This window comes from Pteropus alecto, unplaced genomic scaffold (assembly GCF_000325575.1).
Source record: "Pteropus alecto unplaced genomic scaffold, ASM32557v1 scaffold61, whole genome shotgun sequence".
Lineage (NCBI taxonomy): Eukaryota > Metazoa > Chordata > Mammalia > Chiroptera > Pteropodidae > Pteropus > Pteropus alecto.
In genome coordinates, this window is record NW_006434835.1 from 11404917 (window position 1) to 11427320 (window position 22404).

Sequence of the window (22404 nt, forward strand, 5' to 3'; positions counted from 1 at the left end):
AAAAAGAAATATAATCCAATTTCTAAGTAATCTATGTAGAATAATGTCATTTATACAGGCTCTAAAGCACAACATAAGCAATAACAGTTGACAAGAATCTGATCTGAAACTTACCTATGAATGACAGGACATGACAAATATAATCTTAACAAATAAAACATAAAATTATTATGAAAGGTCTATTTTTAGGTTTGTTATGTTTCAAATTTTTATGTCCATTTCAAAGTTTCAAATGCATGTCTTATGGGGGGGGTGGGGGTGGTGGTAGAAGTAGGTCTGAACAGAAATAACATAATTAGGAACTGATTAGCTTCTGCACTAAGACGATAAATGAAGGAAGGTGTTAGATTAAAAAAACTGATGAGTTTACACAAATAGTGCTGCAAAGCAGAGCACAGGACCCCACCAAATAAATATCCTCAAGAGAGCAAAGGCCCAAAACTTAGGGCAGAGGACCAGTCTTTAAAAAAAGGAATCCAGTCCACTTTGCAATGACATAATTCCAAATGAATATTATTGCAAAACACACCTTTGTTACATCAACATTAACTGTATAATGAACTTTAGGAAAAAACAGATATACCCTTACGATGGGGTGGTGGTGGTGGTGGTATCAAACCACCGCTTTTATCTACTTACGATAGCAACATTCCTTCTTAAATAGCAAGCTGATTTAAATATTTCCAATGACGTAAAAATCAGCAATAGAATTCCTCACTTTTAGTTTTAGTTGAGGTAACTCGGATTACAAAAATCCAAAATCTAATTTTAATGAAATGCTTTCTTTGCGGAAATAGGGATTCATACACAGCCTCCGATATCCAAAAACCCTTCAAAATATACTATTTACTACATGGGTAATTTCTGGAGGGAAAAAAGTAACTATTAATTCAATAATCTTAGAGTGGGGGCAATTTTCATATTCAGATATAAACAAAAAAGAGGGAAAAAAGTAACTATTAATTCAATAATCTTAGAGTGGGGGCAATTTTCATATTCAGATATAAACAAAAGTTCTAAATGCTCCAACTTCAAGGGTACAACAAGCTTAAACCATTTTTTCCCCTTAAACAACATATTTAAAAGTAAGAGAAATATATGGACCAAACCCTTAGGATTCTCTAACTCACAAACACACTAAATTCATATACCCTGATATAATCATTTGGTCAAATGATCAGGCATTCAAAGGCCAAAGCAAAAACCATTGTACGAAACTAAATTATGTAAAGTTAGATAACTATGTGACTAAGGTTTTTTTTTGGTGTGCAAAAACTTTTGATAGTGCAATTTCTCTTTCACTACCATGTATAGTTGAATTTTCAAATGATCTAAAACACACACAAATCAAAAGCACAGACAAGAAAACACACTACTGTATTTCATAAAAGGAACATAAGATACAATAGGGGTCTTTACCTTACAGTACATTAGACCCTTGCTTTAAATTTTCATGACAGAACTTTTTCAAAAGGCTAATATCTAAAAGCAAAAGCAATTTGGCATGTTTTATCCAACATTAAATATTTTACATATATTATAAACACACACAAACACACTTACATGTATACATACAAATAAAAAGGGTTTTGGTTTTTTTTTTTACCTAAATGCAAACTGGATGAGGATCCATGTGATGAAAGTGATGGCGGTGGCGTAAGTGAATGTCCTGGAGTTTGGCTTGGCAGAGGCATGCCTATTGGACTTGGAGAGGAGGAAAATCCCAGACTATTGTAAAATGGTTGCCCTATGGGTGCTAGGCTGCTACTAGATCTTTTGTACAAGTCAGAGCTAGTAGATAGAGACTCTCTCCTTGTGGCACTACTACTTGCAGAACTGCCAACTGAAGAAGAAATAAAAAAAACCCTAATTACATACAGTGTTAACTGAATAAAACCTATCCCCAACTCTTGCTGGGAAATAACAGAAGTGATCACAATAATTATTTCTAGAAACATTATGGAGAGGATAATTACTGTGATAACTATACATACACTACCTTAATAATCATAAAAGGGTATAAATGCACCCCAATAGAGTAACCAAATACTTAACAGAGCAGCCATATGTTCATTATTTCACACATTATTTACCAGTGACATATGATTACTGTGCTTTAATACCCTGGTATGATTTATAAACCCTGGAATTTAAGCTGTCTGCTTTATGATATGATGAGAGTAAATTCCAACAATTTTGGTAGTGTCCTAATCTCCAGAACCAGTTTCTTAGACTTCAACTCAATGCCAAGTAAAGTTTATATTGATAAATAGGATATTAATACATTTCCCTTACCATTCACATTTAATTTGGCTTCTATCTTGTGTTCAAACCATAGTACTTTAAGTCCATATTGGCCCGAATATTAGTCAGTTGTCAAATATATGGCAGCTTATTCCTCAGTACTTTTCACACTACACATTCTCCTTATTCTTCAATGACTAAATTACAAAATACATGTGAAAAAACTCAACTTTTAGAAAATTAATAGCTCTCATTACTGTTATCACACCAAAAACATGCTTTCACTTACCCTCAGGATCTTCCATTCCTAAGATTTTATTACTGTCCTCATTAGCCTCTTACTCAAAGTGAAGACTGCTCAGCCTTTTTTTCCTCTTAGATGATATATAATTAATTTTACACCACATCCCTTATTGTACTACATACTTTTTTTTACATAATTCCAAATTAAACCATTAACCTTCTAGTCTCTTTTTCCTTTTATACTCTACAAAACCATAAGAGAATGGCAGAATCACATGAACGTGTAGCTATGTATGTGTGCATGCTCAGAAAAACAATCCAAGATCGGGCTGTTAACATGTATCTAGATAATCGCATCCTTTACCAAGTATTTAAAAGGGCTGTCCAAAACTCCCAGTTCTTAAGCCTCTTTTAGAGTTCACATTTTCGAGTATGCTTCTTTCCTATTTCTAAGCACTGGTCTTTTAAACCAATGCCTTTTACATCTAAGGGAATTTCATATTAGGAATTTCGTATTACTTTCCTTAACCTTCAAGTTTTTTAAAGATATGCTCTATATTCGGACCAATATGGTAATTTGTTTCAAGAGAATTTTAAAGTTTCTATTAGGTCTTGGTTTTATAATAGCAAGTCAATTACAAGTAGGTCATAAGGGTATAGATTAAAGAGAAAAATTAAGCAGAGCACATGATGGGTAGAACAAGTTAAGCTGATAATACACATAGGAAACTTTATTACATTGGTTTTTGCCAAATTCAAAATTCTATAAAAGAAAAATACCGGGCTCACGCTACTGTATTAAGCAAAATATTATACCATTCAACCTTTTATACCAGCCAGCGTAGTTTCTGAAAGACTAATCATATCTTTTATTGAAAATTTTACATCTTAAAATACCATTTAATGGGAAATACTAAGTAACTATATGCATTTTAATAGCAAAAACAAATATAAACACTAATGTGCTAAATTGCTTCTTGAGTTGGTTTTGGAAAAATTGTCAACGTATGCTACATTAACTATATTAATTTAAAAGGACACTGTCAAAGTGATTTTTCTAAGATATGGCTATATTTTAAAGTCCTATTTATTGAAAATACAATTTAACTGACAAAGAAAAAGACAAACGCTCTGTAGTAAGAGCAGTAGCATTATCATTCTCCTGGCAAATAATCAAATAAACCAGAGTTTTGACACATGCAGTATTATTTTCCTCCAAAAAGGAAAAAGCCAAGCCAAACATTTAAAAGTAATTCAGAAACAGCTTTACTTTCAACATAAACAATCTGGCTCTTTAAGTTTTACTATATGCTTAAATTCTCAGCAGCAGTATGACTATGAAATATGAAACAAAGTCTAGCTAAAATATCTAAGAAGCCAGACAATGGAGTCACTAATCATTTATCAACTGTGCATAAAATCTTAAATTACAAACTTTCAATTGTAACAGCACTTTCTAAATAATGGGTTCTCAAAAAAGAAGATTTAATTACTGTATTACAATGGCTAAGCTTCCTAGTCAACTGTTATAAATTAGGGTATTTAACACTGTTAAGCATTAATAATTTCATCATATAGGTACGAGGATGACTGTGTGTGTTACTGTGTATGTAAGTGTGCACATAACCACACTACACTTTAGATTTTGCATAGGCATGGAACTGCCATAATGAGAAATGGCAATGGTAGATTTGTTTTAAGAGTAAGTACGCATGTGTAGCACTTGAACGAATTTTCACAAATGTCCAAGAGAAGGGAGAAGATGACTGACTATTTACCAGCATTCAGGACTGGCAATTGTTAATATCCTCTGAAGCAAGACGAAACAGAGGTAACCGGAATGGAAATCGAGTTGAGTAATAAGCAATGCTTATAAATAAGGAAGGCATGAAGAAGATGAGTTTTTGGGAAAGAGGTAACTGCAAGGGACATTTGTAGGAAACAAAATGTTCATGCCAACCAGTTCCTGCAGATGGGAAAAGTTTTTAAAACTAAGAGACAAATGGGATTTTGGAAGAATTGGGTAAGGGGGCCTACAAATTTATGCTAGACCACACTAGTCATTTAAAAAGTTTATTTTTTTAAGTTATATGTTTTTTGAGTTTCTTCGGCAGATTTAGGGTTACGTGGGGAGAATGCTTGTCAATTGTATTAAAAACAAAACATGAGTCCTATAGGAATGGTTGAGCTGGAGATAAAAATACTAAACTCTAAAAGGAATGAAAAAAACTCAAGTTAGGAAAATTAAATAAAAAGACTGAACAGTCTCCATGTTCCCTAGACTTCCCCCTTATAAGTTCCTGTGCCCATTCTTTATGTAATTTTGTTAGGCAATTATGATTATTTCCCTATTGTATTTCATTGTAACAAAAAAACATTCTGCATCTAAAAGTTTAAAGCTATTCTAGACCATTCCACCCTTAAATATTAAAAGCTTAGAAGACACTTCCTTAGATAACTGACAAGGATATTGATAACTGACACGTGCTAGTTTTGCCATTTTCCACACCAGGAAAGAATATAACTTAATGTGGTGGGAAAACAGATGAGAAGTAGATATTAAAGATTCTAGGATGTTACAGAAAGAGAAAATCTCTTGAGGTCCGAATACATAGCCCGGCCCCTCCTGAAGAAAAGGCTGCCAACTGTACTGAAGAGTGAGTGTTAAGTATAAATAAGTCTTTTATCCCCACCTAATTTTCCTGAATACTCTGGAAACCTCAGAGAACGAGACTGTAAGGTGTGGTCAACAGTGGGCCTTGGTTCTTCCTCAGATACAAAATCAGTTCGGGTGGGTAAATTATTTTGTGAAGCTATTTAACATTTGGATTTCTTAAGTATTCTATATCAAACTAGAAAACATCCTTTTAAATGAATTTTTGTTGATGAAGACTAAATTATGTAATATAAAATATAGATAGGCATAATGGTAGTTTCTAAGCTGTTTCTGTTTAGAACAATTTGTTATATTTTATTTTTATATATTATGCCAGATAAAGAAAACCATAATGAAACATTAGCATTTAATAAGCATAAATCATCCAATAAGCACATGGACGATTATTTTAAAACACTACTTTAAGATGGCAAAAATATTTACTTCCTCAAACGCTAATATTATGTAGAGAATAAAGAAGAGCTAATGATTAGCATAAAATGTACTGCTCCAAACAAACCTTATTAAAACAAAAATGACAATAATCTGATTCCTAAAGCTAGGGGGAAATGTATATTTGAGAAAAGGATGGGCTGCTTGAAATGTTATACATTTATAAAGGTTTAAAGAGTTGCAGGAGGTAGTTTCTCTTCTACAAAATTAAACCAGTATTTTAATCTTATCTTTTCTATACTACAAACTATTATTGCTTATCTTAATGTCAAAAACATACATATACCTCATATCCATTCAGCAGAGTACTCATCTTAAAAAGAAACGTACCTGATGAACCAAATCCACTGAGGGCTGAGCCTATCGCAGCGCCCAAAGAGCTGCTGCTTCCAAAGCCAAGAGATGTACTTCCAGGCTGGCCAGGTCCATGAGAAAATAAAGAGCTGCTCTGGGAGCTATTAGTCAGAGAAGTGCTCCCATAAAACGAATTTGACTGCAGATTAGTGCTTGGCTGCTGCTGCTGCTGCTGCTGCTGCGGTGGCTGAGTGCCAATTGGCCGAAATAGACCATTTGTGCTGCCTGTAAGACTATTTGCAGTTCCTCCAGCTGCTGCTGCCGCTGCTGAAAAATAAATTTTAGATACTCCTTAGAACTTCTGAGATGATTCTCTATTTTTAAAATATTTCAAACGACACCAAAAAAATATTATCCCTGAAAATGTCCGGTACACTTACCAGCTTGTGCTGCTGCTGAACTAATTAAAACCGGGGTTGGAGCCATTAATCGAACTGGAGCTCCCAGGCCAGTTCTTGCTCCAGGGCCAACCACTAAGGCACCAGTCTGATCATAATAGGCAGTTGGGGTTAGTACTTGATAGCCTAGATAATATTAAAATAAATGTTTACTAGTGAAAACATTTATTACAGAAAACACGTTTACTTTCCCCTGCATTTGTGTTATCAATCAGAAAACATAGCTTTGTATACTATTAATATAAAACCCGTTCATAATTACCATGTGAAAAGCAAAAACATTTGGGAAGATATTACTACTCATATGAAAATGTTACTTTCCTTGATATAGAAATTACAGGCTATCGATGGCTGATATTAAAACTCATTTCCATTTAGTCAGTTCTGAGAGAATGTATTATAGTAAGACTAAGGGAAGTAAGGCAGAACATTATAAAGAAATGTTTATTATGCAATTTTAGTTATGTTCTAAATCAAGAACTTCATTACTGGCATTCCCTTAGATTTTCATTTGCAAGCATCCCTTTAAAAATTTAAATGATACATATACCTTAAAATCATAAGGTAGCAGTCTATTTGTAAAGGTTCTCAAGTTAGAGTTTGAATAAAAATCATGCAGGCATTAGTTTATAGCCTTGAACACAAGGCAGGTGACAATTTGCATTATTCTGAACTATAGGAGAGTTCACCTCTCAGCAGTCTTTTCCCAGCAGGGATTCCTCATCTGAACCACAGAATAGAAAATGACTATTTTGAAAAGAAAAGTGACTATTTTGCCAATTCTCCTAAGAATGGCACATAACAAGTACCACCGTAGATGCATAGAAGAGAAGTAAACTATATACAGTGGATAGTTTAAGGCAACAGGACTTAGTTCTCTCCCAGAACTCAGGTTGAGAAAGGCTCCCTTATACAGTAACAAGGACTGAGGCTCGACAGTCTGACAACCATTTGCAAAAATGTACTGGCAACCTCTGATACTTTTGGTTTAAACACTAAGATCACTAAGACAAACACTTTCATATGTAAAAGCTGTTTTTTAACTTAAATACAGCAATTCTGTTTTACAATTACAGTTTTATTTTAATGGACATAAATTAGGAGGATCTGCCAAATGAAGAGACACATAGGGCAAAATCTAGGAGGGAATGCTGAGCTTCAAAGCACTCTCCTCAAGGAGGCAACTCATGGAGTGACAAATTTGAGAAGATTATTAGATATCTAACTAGATATGGTAAATGGGATATACAACTCTGAAGTTCAGGAGAGGTCCAGGCTGGAGTTATAAATCTGGGAGTTATTAACATAAAGATGTTACTTAAAGCCATGACAGGATGAAATCACCAAGAAAATACAAAAAGGGGCCTATGAACTGAAGAGTACATCACATTAAGAGGTTAGAGAGAGGAGGAACCAGAGAAGAGACTGAGAAGGAATAGCCAGTAAAGAAGAAAGAAAACTGGAACAATATGGTCTCTTGAAAGCCAAACAAGAATCTCAATGAAGACTGAGTGAACAAAAATGTCAAATGCTGCTAAAAGCCATTAGGAGTTGAGAACTGACCAATGGAGTTAACAACATAGAAAGTCATTCTGGTAAGGGATAAAAGCAAAACTGGCAAGTTCAGTAAAGAATGGAAGCACCACGATGTTGTTCCACAGTGTAGTGGTTGGCACGTCTGCTTTACACGCAGAAGGTCCTGGGTTCGTGCCCCAGTAGAGCCGCGGTCCATGGTCTACGGCCATGCCACCCTGAATAAGCCCGATGTCTGATCTTGGAAGCTAAGTAGGGTTGGGCCTGGTTAGTACTTAGATGGGAGACCACCTAGGAAGACCAGGTGCTGTAGGCATAAATAATAATTAAAAAAAAAAAAGGAAGCACCAAAGTACAGAAAATGCTTTTGAGGAGTTTTGCTGTAAAAAGAACTAGAGGGGAGCTAGAGAAAAAGGGAGTATAGAGAATACTTTTTTCTTAACCAGAAAGAAAGCTTATCAAGAACACAAAACAATATAATGACTATGTACAAAAAAGTTAACCATCGCCCAAATCAAGAAAATTGCCCAGGATCCCCTCTCCCCCATGTCCCTGCTCTACCAGTCTTCTTTCCCTTAGAGTTACACACTACTTTACTATCCATAAATGCCTCCCTCTAAATATCATTTGGTTTGGATTATTTAAAAATTTTTATATATGATTTACCCATGTGATTGTATATAGATCCTTCCTAGTTTCCATTTCCATTACTGTATAAGCACCTTATTGGATGGACACCAAAACGCACTTATTCATTCAACACTTGCACTGTTCCCAGTTTCAGGCCACTACCAACAGTACTGCTATGAACATTTTTGTGCATGCATCCTGGAGTGTTATGTGTACATACTACTCTAATCTACATATCTATACTGGCTGACACCTTGAGTCACAGGTTATGCAGATTACTTTCAACTTTGGTAAATAATGCCAAACTGCTTCCAAAATGATTGTGCAAATTTACACTCTTACCATCTTGCTATTAGAGTTCCTAATGCTCCATGACTTTAATAATACATGATGATGTCACTTTTAAAATCTGGCCAATCTGGAAGATGTGTTTAAGTGTTTTGTTGTGGTTTTCATTTTCTTTCTCCAAAACTAAGGAGGATGAGCATCTTTTCCTATGTTAATTGGGCATTTGGATTTCCTCTTAAGAAAGGCCTGTTCAAATCTTTTTCACCCATTTTCCTATTGGGCTACCTTTTATTATAGATTTTTAATTCTTTATGTATGCTGGATCCAAGTCCTTCAGTGTTTTAATGTATTGCAAGTATCTTCTTCTATTCTTAGCCTTCAATCTTCTTTATGGAGACTTCTAAGGTAATGGGGTCAAGTTTATTATTTCCTTTATTTTCACTAACAAAACTTCCTTATATTATCTTCTAATAGCTTCTTTATAATTCCGCTTTTCACATTTAGGTCTAAAATCCAAATGGAGTTGGATTATTGAACACAGGGTAGGGCAGGGGTTCGATTTCACGTTGTTTCCCAATAACCAACGTTGTTTTAGTATTTTCATCTGGATGGGTGACTGTGTCCCTAACCTTGTGTTGTTCAAGAGTCAACTATTTTATTTAATTTATAAAACAAGTCATTCTTCCCTACTGCTTTGTAATATTTTGCTATTAATTAAGTGTCCCTTCCTCTTGGGACCTAACTTTTGGGGGACTCTATTCCATTGCATTGGTCTTATTTGTGTCTCCATGCAACAATTTAGCCTCAGCTTTAGAGTAAATCTTACTCTCAAGTAAGTCAGAACAGAGCAAGTCCTTCTACTTATTTAAGAGTGTTTTAGCTAATTTCGACCCTTTGAGTTTTCATTAAATTTTAGTATGAGCTGTAAAAATATCACAGAAAGAACCTGTTAGGACTTTTGATCTGGAATGCATTGAAACTACAAGTTAATATGGGGAGAACTGACATGTTCAAAATAATGAGTTGTCCAATGGTATATGTTCCTTAGGTATCCCCTTTACTTTAATCACAATAAAACTATTTCCCATAGAAATCATACATACTTTTAGTTAAGATTTATTTCCAGGTATTTGCTACTACTGTAAATAATCTTTAAAATTTTTCATTTTCAACTATTATGCCGTTGGTTGAAAAAAGATTTTCATATTGATTTTTATATTCAAAAACTTTAATACGAACACATTAATTTTAATATTTATTTAGAGATTCACTGATAAAAAGCAATGAGAAAGGTGAGAAAACCAGGAAAATAAAATATCACAGAAGTGAAAGTTGCAGGGAGCTGGACATGGTCAACATGGTGAAATACAACACAGAATTGAGAAAAATAAGGATAGAGAAGAGGAGCTCATACTTTACAATTGTCACTGAGTTAACAGTAGAGCCTCTGTAAGTCATGGAGGCAGGGCTTAAAACAGAATGTAAATTTTGGCAAGTAGTCCAAGAGGGAAGCACATAGAGGGAAAGATTGTTTGGATGAGGAGGCAGATTAGCACAGTGGTTGTAGGGACGGAGATGGCAGAGGGAAAAAAACTAAAGAGACGAGACTGAAAAACAACAGACAGCACATAGGATCAAGCAGGAGGATTAAAAGTCCACAATCAATACCAGGGATTTGATGGATGAGAGCTAAAGAAAACTAAAAGGTGGAAAAGTTAAGGACTATATGAGGCTTGAAACATCATTTTCTCAAGTTAGCTCTTTTATTAGCACATCAAAGTTTTATAACTATGTAACAATTTAAAGAAAGGAGAATTATCTCATCATAGTCTTGGGTAGAACAAAGTAAGGAAGGCATCAAGAGAAAGTTTTTGAGTGAGAGAACCATATGAACAGTCAACTAGTCAGTCACTTAGGCATACAAATACTAATTTTAGCAAGGCCTCTTTTATGAGAATAGTTTTTACATTTATATTTGTAAAGAGACTAAATGTTGTGGCTCAGGCTAGGCAAAATGATGCCCGCCCCCCAAAAGTTGCACCTGCTTTTAATTTTACCATCGTTTTAAACATACAGTCAATTGTTTTTAGACAAATAAAGTATAAAAGTGGCTTTCTTTTAAGGTTACCAACATAAGAGTTCGCTGTTGAAAAACAACAACAGAAAAAAAAACAAAGCAATAAAGAGCTCTCTCATAGAATGGGAAAAAGTGAATACAAAAATAAATTTTGAGAACACCAAAGCTGATAAAACAGCAAAATACCTTGATATTTTTAATAAAAATGAGCTGAATATGAAGAAAGGAAGCAAAGACATATATAAGAAATGAATAATAGGACCAGCACCAAGAGCCTAAAAAAATTAGCAATAGTTACAGACAGCACCGAATATACAAAGGCCAAGAACACTCTCTTAAATCAAGATCCTACTTAGAATCTACTAAGGCAGGACTGCTGTACTCCCATGACTCTTCTTCCCTTTGTACCTGCAGGTAAAACCCAGCAGGAACAGAGTAGTTTTATATTAGCATTGGCTTTCAGAAACTCCTAGCTCAGTTCTTTTTAGCCCTGCCTCCATGTCTCTCCGTTTGCCTACAACGTAAGCTTCAAAGTCGATTTCTCAAAGGGCTGCTTCTGCCAGCATTTCTAATCCACAATGGCTTCAGGGACAGCAGTATTAAAATCTTCTCTTTATCTAGTGGGTAAGACAAGATGATAAACTCAGACCTTAAAATTTCAGAGCAAAAAGAATGAATGCAACTGGTGTGGAAATCCTCAAAAATAACAGAGAAGTATTTAGCAGCACTTAACACATAAAAGAAACCCTAGATCACCTAAGTAAGGATCTTTTCCCACACATTCAACACATTTCCTAAATGATCTGAATAGAAAATTTAACTACACTACAATGAAACTGGAACTCACATTTCCTTAACAGGTAATGTTATAGTTATAGGAGTTGCTGTTTCATATACTAAAAATGAAAAAATAAGATGCTTAAGAGTCTTCAGGAGTGAAATGAAGGAGCAGAACAGAAAGTGATACATTATCTACTGATAATTCAAATGTAGTCTTTAAATCTCACTTTATAAACATAACTGCTGCTTTATTGGCTTAAGAAAAATACCTTCCTCTTTCCATTATTGTCAATTTTGTATCTAGCTTCATAAAAATCTGCTCCACAAAAAAAAAGTATTTTGTTGATTATTTCTAAAGTTGTACTGGGGTAATGGGCAGAAGATTTTTAAATTTTCTCTATATCAGGCTTTCATAGGCATATTGTATTAGACACTGTTGTTATAAATACCAACTTTAAAATACTATAAGCAGGCTAAACAAGACTGAACAATGTTCAAAGTGGAAAATGTTAGATACGAACCTCTCGATATTAACTAACTATTCTTATAAGGCAGTAATGGCAAATAGATTTTGTCTAACATGCCAACTCTAACCCATTGGTTTTATTTCTTGAAGGATGGCAATGAGAATTCTGGGCCATGTTAGGGTGGAAAGATGCTATAGTTTATGCCATAAAGAGAGAAAAAATGGCTGTGTTTAAAATTCTAATACATATTTTCTATCCCTGTCATTAAGTCTCACCAGCAACATTAATTTCAACTCTTGGCATCTGAATTCTAAATAATTTATTGCAAGGTAGACAAGATTTTAAGAGTTTTTCTCTTGATTTTTTTTCACTCTTCAGTGTGACAGTCTACATTTAACATTTTAAATCTATTCAAATTTCCATAATTAACCAACTATATACCTGGCATGCCAGTAGCAAGACCCTGACCAAAAGCCAAAGTTGGATTTGCTGCCGCAAGTGATTCTGCTTGTTGCCCTTGCTGGCCCTGATTAGGAGTAAGAGGGCGCTGACCTGTTCCAGCACGGAGAACCTACAAAGGACAAATGATTTCCTTAAAAATGAAATTATAAAATGACAGATAAATTTACCAGGGACAACTTTGTATATACCACAAGTAGCCTTTAGATATTCTTTGAACATATTTACATTCAATGAAATGTTGATTTAGCATGAAAAAAATACATGATACTTAACATCAAAAACACAATCAATCACTGACTCGTGACAACTAGAACAATTAAGCAACATGGAGCTTCTAGAAGGCCTTTGGGAAAAAATTATTTCTAGTATTCATGTTTTTTACCAAAGTAGTATTTAAAAGAGAGATTTTACTGAGGAGTGGGGAGAGATGGCAAAATCTTAGATGAAGACAAAAAAAATTAATTTAGGTTTTATTATTTTCTAAGGCTGAAAACAAACACGTGAAGCTTAAGGAAATAAATTAAGTATGATTATTCAGTGAGTCTGTTAGAAGATTGTGGTATGAATAAAAACTTCAAACTGAACCAAGTTTTCAGAATTCAGAAGCTTTAATAAAAATAAGTAAAAGCTGCTTTTTAGGACAAAACCTTAGGGCGAAAAAAGAACACAAGATCATATTAAAACAATGTGGAAATTCTTAAGGATGGTCAAGTTTTATTACTTTGTAATACACAGCTGTTGCAGTGATTATATACAAGCATAATACACATTAATTTCACAAAGGTAAATTTTTAAGTAATTCAGGACAAGGGGGATTCATTTTAAGACCATCCTATATGTAAGCATTAAGAAGGTATATTATTCATGTAATGTGATATTTGGAAAATAAAAAATTTAGATTAAAAAAATAATTTATTAAATGATACTGTGGTATAATCTATAAGGACTGAGCCAAAGGACAGCTTCAATAGAACATCAAAATGTTATTAAACTATACTAAAGGAAATTTAGAATAAAATTTAACTGCCAAGTAACAATATGCTTGTCATTAAGTTGCTTCTGTGGTATAAATATGTAGAAGTGACAACCAGAATTCTGGTATTTATCAATAGTTTTTACATTTATCAAAATAGTTGTAGTAAAGTGGCTGAAATTTTTTAAAAAAATCTTTATGATAAACATTTTAAGAAGTTAAATCTAACTTCTTAACCTTTAGTGAAAATATTTCACCTTTTTGTGCTTAAAAATATAAAGTACCTAGTAATCTTGTTTTTCTGGTCAGAAATATATTAAGTTAATATTTAAAACAGTAATTTAAATGTCCAGAAGAAATCTGAAAATTCAAGTAACAATTACTTTGACAGAAATGTTATGAGTACACTTTAAGGAATGATGAAAATTAAAAGCTTCTAGAGATTTCAAGGCAGTTTCAATAACAGAAATGTAGAAATGGAATATAACTAAATCTTTAAATTCATATACTACCAATTAGGGAAAAAAAACCCAGCCATGTAATCAATACCTGTGTACCAACTATATATGCTAAGTACTGTATTACACATTGAAGAGAATAAAAAGAGAGAAGACACAGATCTTGTATCAAGGAGCTCATACAAATTTCAGAAACGCTTCAGGTATTAACTGAATGAAGGTGGGGCTATACCTGCTGCTGTCCAGGCTGAGCTTGTGACGCAGCTTGCTGATTTGCTGTGTTGTTTGCCGCAGCCGCAGCTTGTTGCTGAAATAAATTGGCTGGATACACCCCCCACGGAACACCATAATACTGAGGTGGAACCACTGCCGGACCTAAACCCCGCACCCCACCCCAAAAAAAAAAAAAAAAAAGTCACTACATTTTATAGATGAACAAGGCCAGTTACCACTAGATCATAGAAAGGGATAGTGCATAAGACTTAGATAGGACAGATGTCCTTACACATACTATACTTTCTATTTTTTTTCCTATTCTACTACAGAGAAAATCTCATTCAAGTTTGATTATTAAAAGAGTGAGGGAGGTAAATGGGGTAAAGGTGGTCAAATACGTGGTGACAAAAAGAAATTTAATTATGGGAGGTGAACACATAGTGTACAGCTGAAACTTATTGAATTTCGTTGACCAATGTCACCATAAAACAAACAAATAAAAGAGTGAATGTTCAAGAGTGACAGCAGTGGCCTTAATGGAGAGATGCGGAACTAAACTCAAAAGAGGACCAATGAACTGACAGGACACTTAACTAATCTAGTCAACATTTACTGAATGTCAGCTGGTCACATAAATGTGACAGATCAGTTGCAGTCTGCTATCAGACAAGAATCTGAAATTAAGTTTTTCACTCCTTAAACTCTTAAGTATTATTAAAAAAAAAAAAAGTCCCCAAACTCTTAGAAAAAGACTGTTCTATAGCTATGATAATAAGTAACTACCAGAAGTAGACCTAAAATTGTCTAATTGATGAGTGACAATTCACTTTGGTGAACTTATCTCTGAAAGTAAAAAATCAGTGACAGCCGATCAGCAGACTCACTCCGGTGAACACACTTCCATGGCTGACATCACCCTGTTTCTGCCTCAGTAAACCAACATGATCCATGCCCAAGACCAACTCATGTCTGTATAACCTACTCAAAACAACCTTCCCCTCAAAACCCTACAGAAGATTAGCAAATTGCTCTGCTCAGTAAGAATGTGCCTGCTGACCAGCACACAACTCTCCCTTACTGTAAGCAATAAATATAGCTTTGGTTTGAAGAAAATCTTTTTTCCCAGCTTTATTGTGATATAACTGACATATAACACTGTACCATTTAGGTGTTTTTCAGTTTTCCAGTAGTGTTTTCAGGATGTGACAGTTTTTAGTAATTTCTTTCTAACGCCATCCCCTCTTTTTGTCCCTCAGCCTGCTTGCACATTTTAACGCTGCTAACTAAACTTTACTTTTACATGCTCATTCTCTCAAGACTACCTTACTCTCTCCTTGACCTAAGTATTTACAACACTTATCTCTAGTTTATTTCATGGAGAAGTAACTTTGCATTGTCTCTGTGGGTAATGGGATTGGTCACAAGAATGAAGATTTATATTTGGCAATGTAAGATTTCTGAAACTAAAAAACTAAAATGTAAAACCAATCATGTATAGGAGGAAGAGTTATCAGACTTAGGCTTCTCTTGTAACATTATAGTTGAAAAATTAACTCTCTGGGAACTTCAGCTCATTCTGGATAAATGTTATAGTTATTCCTAGGAACTTCAAATTCCCTGAACTTCAAACTGCCCAAACAGACAAAAACAAAGTTTATACCAAAAGCGAAACTAAAGCCATAATAAGCAATGAGGATGAACAGTAAGTTACCTGCTAATGTTGCTGCTGCAGCCAATCCTGCTGCAGTATACGGATCAGTCCCTGGAGGAGCAGCACTAATAATATATGGATTTGGCACAAATGCAGCTGGAGCAAGGCCTGCTGAGAATACACCAGCTGTGTTTTAAAAGGGGAGAAATAATGAATGAAAATATAAAGTAGGATTTTCTTCATTAGGTAAAAAACATTTCTACTCTGAATTTGGGGTGGAGAAGAGTACGCTTAATGGTTTAAATTCTTAAGTGCTAAGGGCACAGAGGGGGGCATCTAATGAGCTTTGGAAAGGGGTAGGTAGGATGGAGTGGGGTTGTGGTATATGATAAGATAAAACTGGAACTATAATCAGAACAAAGAGCCATAAAGAGCTTCCTGGTCTTTACTCTGAAAGCAGGAGGAAAGCAATGAAGTTTTAGGCAGAGGAGTGAATTTAAGCCCAGTTCTGAGTCTAACATATGCTAGTAAGGATTCAGGAAAGGCTAAGAAAGATTTTTAAAATATTCATTTGCATTACTTATCAGAGAGGCAACAAACTGCTGGTATTGAGGAATCGCTGTGTATACCTTTAACCATAAGATACTAAAGAATTACTTTGAAAACGTGCTGCTAGAGTTGCCTTTTCTGGAAAGTAACTCCAATAAGTACAAGGTAAAGAAATAATGAAAAAGAACATGTTTAAAGGAACTCAAAAAAGTTCAAGTTTAAAAGATGCTTAGGTCCATGGCCATGTCACCCTGAACAAGCCCAATGTCGGATCTCGGAAGCTAAGCAGGGTCGGGCCTGGTTAGTACTTGGATGGGAGACCACCTAGGAAGACCAGGTGCTGTAGGTATAAAGAACAATTAAAAAAAAAAAAAAGAATATGCTTAAAGGGGGGATATGAGTATAAAAGCCGGTGAACATATACTTTTAAAGAAGTATTCAAAAGGCGCATTTAACTTTAAGTCAATATTCAGAAACTTAATTCTAACTATATTATAGTGGCTTTCAAATATTCTGACTGTGACCCACAATATGAAATATATCTCACATTGACCTAGTGTTCATATACATATGTACATACCACAAAAATCTTGAAAAGATATTTAGCCTTACAAAGTTCCAATGCAATCAATTTTCTATTTAATTTTTCTCTTTATTAATTTCTGTAATCTATTTAATTTTAAAAAATACTGGCTATACTCCACAACGCTGATTTCATGCCCAGGTATAACACGGACATTTGAAAAATCTGTTCTTAATAAAGGAAATAATTAAATAAGAACTAAATAAAAATTAAATATTTTACTGAACCGATAAAATCCTTGTATTATTTAAAATATCATTTCCTCAGAGTCACATTCTTAAACTATTCCCTAGGTCAAAAGCTTCAAAACTTCCCTCCCATGCCTCACTCATGAATTACCTTTATCACAAGAATAGCAAATTATGTATTGGTGTTCATGTTCTATTCATGTAACTACAAAATCTAAACGCCGGGACATATTTTTTTAATTTCTATTTTTATGATTAAAAAATATTGCTTTAAAAAAAGTCAACTACAATTGGAGTATTATAAAATGTAAAGCCAAAGTCTTCATGTAACCATTATTGAGTTGTTTTATATCTAAGTTTTTTTTTTCGATTTTAGAAATGGTTTTAATATAGCTCTCTCCATACTTATATTATAAAGCAGATATGAAGTAAGGTTTCAAATATTTGAAAAACAAGGAATTAGTTTGACCTAATGGATATATATTGAAACTTCTGCCGAAAAAAATGGAGAAATGCGTATTTTAAGTTCACGATTCACTTAGAAATATTAACATAGTAGACGCCCAATGTTTGCATGCATAGATACATGTGTTTGTATGTGTTTATATATGCACATATGTAGAAATATATATATCTCCTAAAATCTTAAGTACACACACACTCTCTCATACATTTTATATTCTAGGCTATAATGGTTTTAATATGCTTTTTTCACTTGCCAACCATAGTTCCCTATGTCAACAGTTACCTATCTAGCCTATTCTAATGGCGACACGGTATGTATTCTATTGTATAGAAGTAACATGATTTTAACCAGTCTACTATAGATATATATTTAGATGGTTCATAATCTTTTGCTATAAATAAAGCGTGCTACTAATATTCTTTAAGTGTATGGGTCTCTGCATTATCATTATATACTTATGAAAATTCACTTTTAAATGGGCAAATATCTTTAAATTCTTTATCTGCATTTCTATATTATCCTCCAGGAAAGTTGTATCAATTTACATTCTTGTCAAGAACATGAGAATACTACTCACACTCCCACACAAGTATAACATTAATGAAATTTTTTAAACAATTGTCAATCTGAGAGATAAAATCAAATCTTTTGTATTCCAAGAACACAAGAATACTTCAATTATTAGAAAATATCATTCATAAAATTTAATATATACTAATCCAGAGCTTTCATAGATGCTAATTTAAAGATATAATGAAAAATAGGCCATTTACAATTACAGCAAAAGATAAAATATCTACAAACTAAGAAATATGCAAACTTACGTGGGAAGAATTTAAGCACTCATAAACAACAAAAAGCAAATTTGAACAAAAATATAAACATGTTCTTGATAAGAGTACTTAATGTCATAAAGATATCAATTTTTCCCTAAGTGAATTTAAAATTTTAACCTGATCTTCTGGAGATAAAATAAGCAGATTCTAAAGCTCATAAGCAAGAAAAGAAAATTTAAAACTCCAAAAGGAAGAGAAATAGTAAGTGTACTAGCCTGCCACATATTAAAACATACCACAAAGCCTCAAGAAATAAAAAGTGTTGCACTGGCCCATGAACAGACAGGAACCAGTACATTTCTAAGAATGAGAAGGAAGAAGTACAGGGATAGAGGCGGCTGGGAGAGAAGGGGAAAGAAACAAGTCCAGAGTGCATGCTGTTGTTAGAAATGTGTGGTCATCATTAATTGAAACCAAAAATAAAATTTGGGACCTAGGAAGCCTCCTGGGTCGAAACGGAACAATCAAAGAGAAAAGAACCAACTTAGCATATCTCCCCTTCCATAGATTCTTATGTTGAAAGTATTCACATCTTTTCCAATCAGGAAATAAATCAAGGTTAGCCAAAATCAGATAGGCATAAAAATGGTTATATGAATCGACACATGGTAAAATTACAAAACTATACATACACATTTATCAATGTCATATTCCTGGTTTTGGTATTGTACTATCATTATATAAGATGTAGCCATTTAGGGACAACTGGGTGGGAAACCTTTGTACTCTCTTTGCAACTTCATGTGGATCTATAATTATTTCAAAATAAAAAGTTAAAAAACAAACAAAACACCCCAACATAGACAACATACAAACGCTTGAACTCTGGCAGTAACAAATTGTAATAATTCGCATTAAGGACTAAAGGTCAAAGACCAAAGAAATGAAGTAATGAAATATTTTAAGAAATTTTCTTGGGATTTCTATTTTTAAACAATTTTTAAAATAAACTTTCTAATTTGATAATAGACACAAATAAACTACATTTGAATTTCTAAGTGTTTTGACTCTTGACTTCACATTGTTAAAAAAAATGTGCTGACAGCTTTCATCAATTTACATTTTTATTTAACCAAAGATACAATAATCAGAAATAGTTCTTCTCTAGTAAATCTTTACTCTTGCCATATAATCTATTTTTGATCTCAATGAGATATTTCAAAAAGTAATGAAATGATACCATTCAGTAAAAGAAAAACAAAACATCTAACCACTTTAACACAAGATTTTCTAACAGTCTAATCAAAATGGTAACTTGCAAAGACTCACCTATATGTGGCTGCTGAGCTGCGGCTAATGCATATTGCTGCTGTTGAGCTGCAGTTAACTGCTGAACTGTTAGTGCATTAGTCCTCTGAAAGAGCTATTAGGAAACATATTTAATACAAAGATTAGTCTCGAAGCATTTCATTTCTATTTAGAAAACTGGGAATAGAGTATTTTAAACCTATGTGGATCACTTTCTCAACTACAAGGACATTTTAGTCAATAAAACATTAAATGTTAACACCCCTATTATTCATGTCAATGTCTCACAGCACTTCAGCCTACATCAGGGCACAGTTAAGAGGAGCTTCTTTAAAGGAAGATATGCTTTACCTGCTGCTGGGAATTGTAGTCAAAAAGGCCTACAGTAGCTCCTGAAGAGTCCATTGGTACCTGATTACCAGGATAGTCAAACTGTAAGGAATCCAGACCAACTTGTTCCATGGCATCCAGATTCTGAGTTTCAGGATTTGAAAATTCTTCAACAAGTGGTTTATTTGTTGTAGGATTAGGAAGAGGCCCCAATCCTTCTGGGGGATTAGTATTGGGGCCCAGGCGCTCAACTACTTCAGTTGGAGAGGCTTGACGACTTCCAGGAGTACGACTATATAAAGAAAAGAGAAAGGCATTATGAATAAAAGTAACAAGTCAAAAGTTGAAATGGGAAACAGTAGGTAAATCAAGAAAACCAAATGCTTGTAAAATATAGAGAGCAAATTAGGCATCCCAGGCCACTAACCATTTTACTTCGTAACATTTTTTTGGTCTAAATTGTCTTAATTGACATGATTTTATTTTTAAAAAGTATTATTAATGTTCTCCCCAATTTGAATAGCATTAATATATAATGCTATTATATCTTCATTTTACACATAAGAAAATTGGCCAGTACCACAACTTACACTTAGATTACCTGAAACTTTTTCATATAGACAAAATGAACAGTAGGTATGAATAGCACACTGTGAGTGACAAATATGGAAAGACTCAAAACCAAAAACCACCTAATCACACTCCTGTCCTGCCCGCCGGCACATCACTTTGGCATAACAATCTACTTAATAATATTTCAGGGCAAAATTCAGGACTTAAGGATGTACAAGGTAAGATACATCAGAAAAAGGCAGTGAACTAAGACAAGAGAATGACTTCTGACTCTGCTTAAATTTTGAGCAAATCATTTCATTTTCCAGGCCTCAGATTCCTTATTGAAGAGACTGAAAAGATGACCTGTGGTTCCAATTAACAAGAACAGAAAAACTATTTGTAAAACTCTCTTTGACAGCTCTCCAAAAACCATCTTTATGATATCAAACCATCAGAAAATGAAAATGTATAACTTATCAAAAATTAAGTATGCACATAAATGAAAAGTATAATTCTACATATTAAAAAGCCAACATTTTATACTCACTAGCCTCCTCAACTTTCCCAAGGAATTTATTAATATTGGACTACATTTTAAGCATTGGCTCTTCTTTTTTTAATCAATATCGCTCATGGTCTAAACTTTATTTTCACTTTATTTCTAGACATAATCAATCTTCATTTATTGTCTCTTTTCAGCTACAAAAATATTTTATATAAGATCCTTTCCCTCACAAGAAAGAAGTTTCTGAGGAACCATGAGTTCATAGTATATTCATACATAAATGCATTAAATAAATAGCAGCAACTATTTTACCTGGCTTTCAATGCCAGTTGTTACACTCATGTAACTCTGTCCCCAACTTCATGTACTTCACATGGGGAGAAATTTGCTAACACATACAAAGCATTTTACTAAGCAATTAATTATAAAAATTGTTTCCCAGATATTTATGTAAACTTAGATTTTATGTAAAAATCAACCATTGTCCTTTCGACATTAAAAAATACTTTAAATTCCTTTCTCCTTTAACCATACCTAATTTTTCATGTGACTATTTTAAAGGTTTGTTTCCCATTCAGAATATACGGGAAGAAAAAATAAAACTGAAAGGATGTTCTTTAAAATCAGTCAATTGAAAAAAAAGGCAGCATGATATAGTTCTTTCACTCCTTTCCCTTCTACTCCACTAATGTACTTCTACGATTTATCTGTTAATGTACATATTAATGATGTGCTAGTATAGTGACCATATGGTCAAAGCTATTAGTTTGAAATGTTTTTACACTGTCAAATACAATACTGTATCAAAAATAATTCATAAACAATTTAAAGCCATACTTCAAACTTAAAATGAGAATGCTAATCAATGTGACATTCATATTAAATGGAGTACAGCTTTTCATACAAAACAACTCTAATATAGCAAAAAGCAGAGAATACAGTAAAAAAAAAAGTCATTGTGCTATCAGTGGTGCTCTTTTCTTGCTATAGTTAATGGTGTATTAACACTTCAATTATAAATGTATACACTGAAGGGTTTACATATAACCGTTTTAAATACATGCCCTTGACTAAAACTTTAATAAAAGAGCATTTAAAAAAACTGACTAGCATTAAATTTGTCAAGAGGTTTACTGGTTTTGGATGCTTTTTTGCACTTAGAACAGATACAAATGACACTTTAAGAGGCACTGTTACTCTGCTTTTGATAATTAAAGGCAAATAATATAAAAGTATACCATCCCATGTATCTACACTCAGT

General features: G+C 33.6%; 1 protein-coding gene and 2 pseudogenes across 16 annotated transcripts in view; 2 read left to right on the forward strand and 1 right to left on the reverse strand.

Annotated features, from left to right (window-relative positions):
* Window positions 1-22404, reverse strand: part of PUM2 (pumilio RNA binding family member 2) — a 79022-nt gene that overhangs the window by 26065 nt on the left and 30553 nt on the right. For 8 of the 16 annotated variants that reach the window (XM_025045800.1, XM_006910260.3, XM_006910261.3 and 5 more), the window contains 8 exons: window positions 20105-20375; window positions 19775-19868; window positions 15944-16069; window positions 14249-14391; window positions 12565-12694; window positions 6331-6474; window positions 5927-6217; window positions 1607-1843 (listed from right to left, as the gene is read on the reverse strand). In XM_025045800.1, the coding sequence (XP_024901568.1) occupies window positions 1607-1843; window positions 5927-6217; window positions 6331-6474; window positions 12565-12694; window positions 14249-14391; window positions 15944-16069; window positions 19775-19868; window positions 20105-20375 (1436 nt within the window). The remainder of the gene's footprint in view (window positions 1-1606; window positions 1844-5926; window positions 6218-6330; window positions 6475-12564; window positions 12695-14248; window positions 14392-15943; window positions 16070-19774; window positions 19869-20104; window positions 20376-22404) is intronic. The other 8 variants (XM_025045803.1, XM_006910263.3, XM_025045806.1 and 5 more) reach the window with 3 other exon arrangements.
* Window positions 8082-8197, forward strand: LOC112478548 (annotated as a pseudogene).
* LOC112478627 lies at window positions 16666-16781 on the forward strand (annotated as a pseudogene).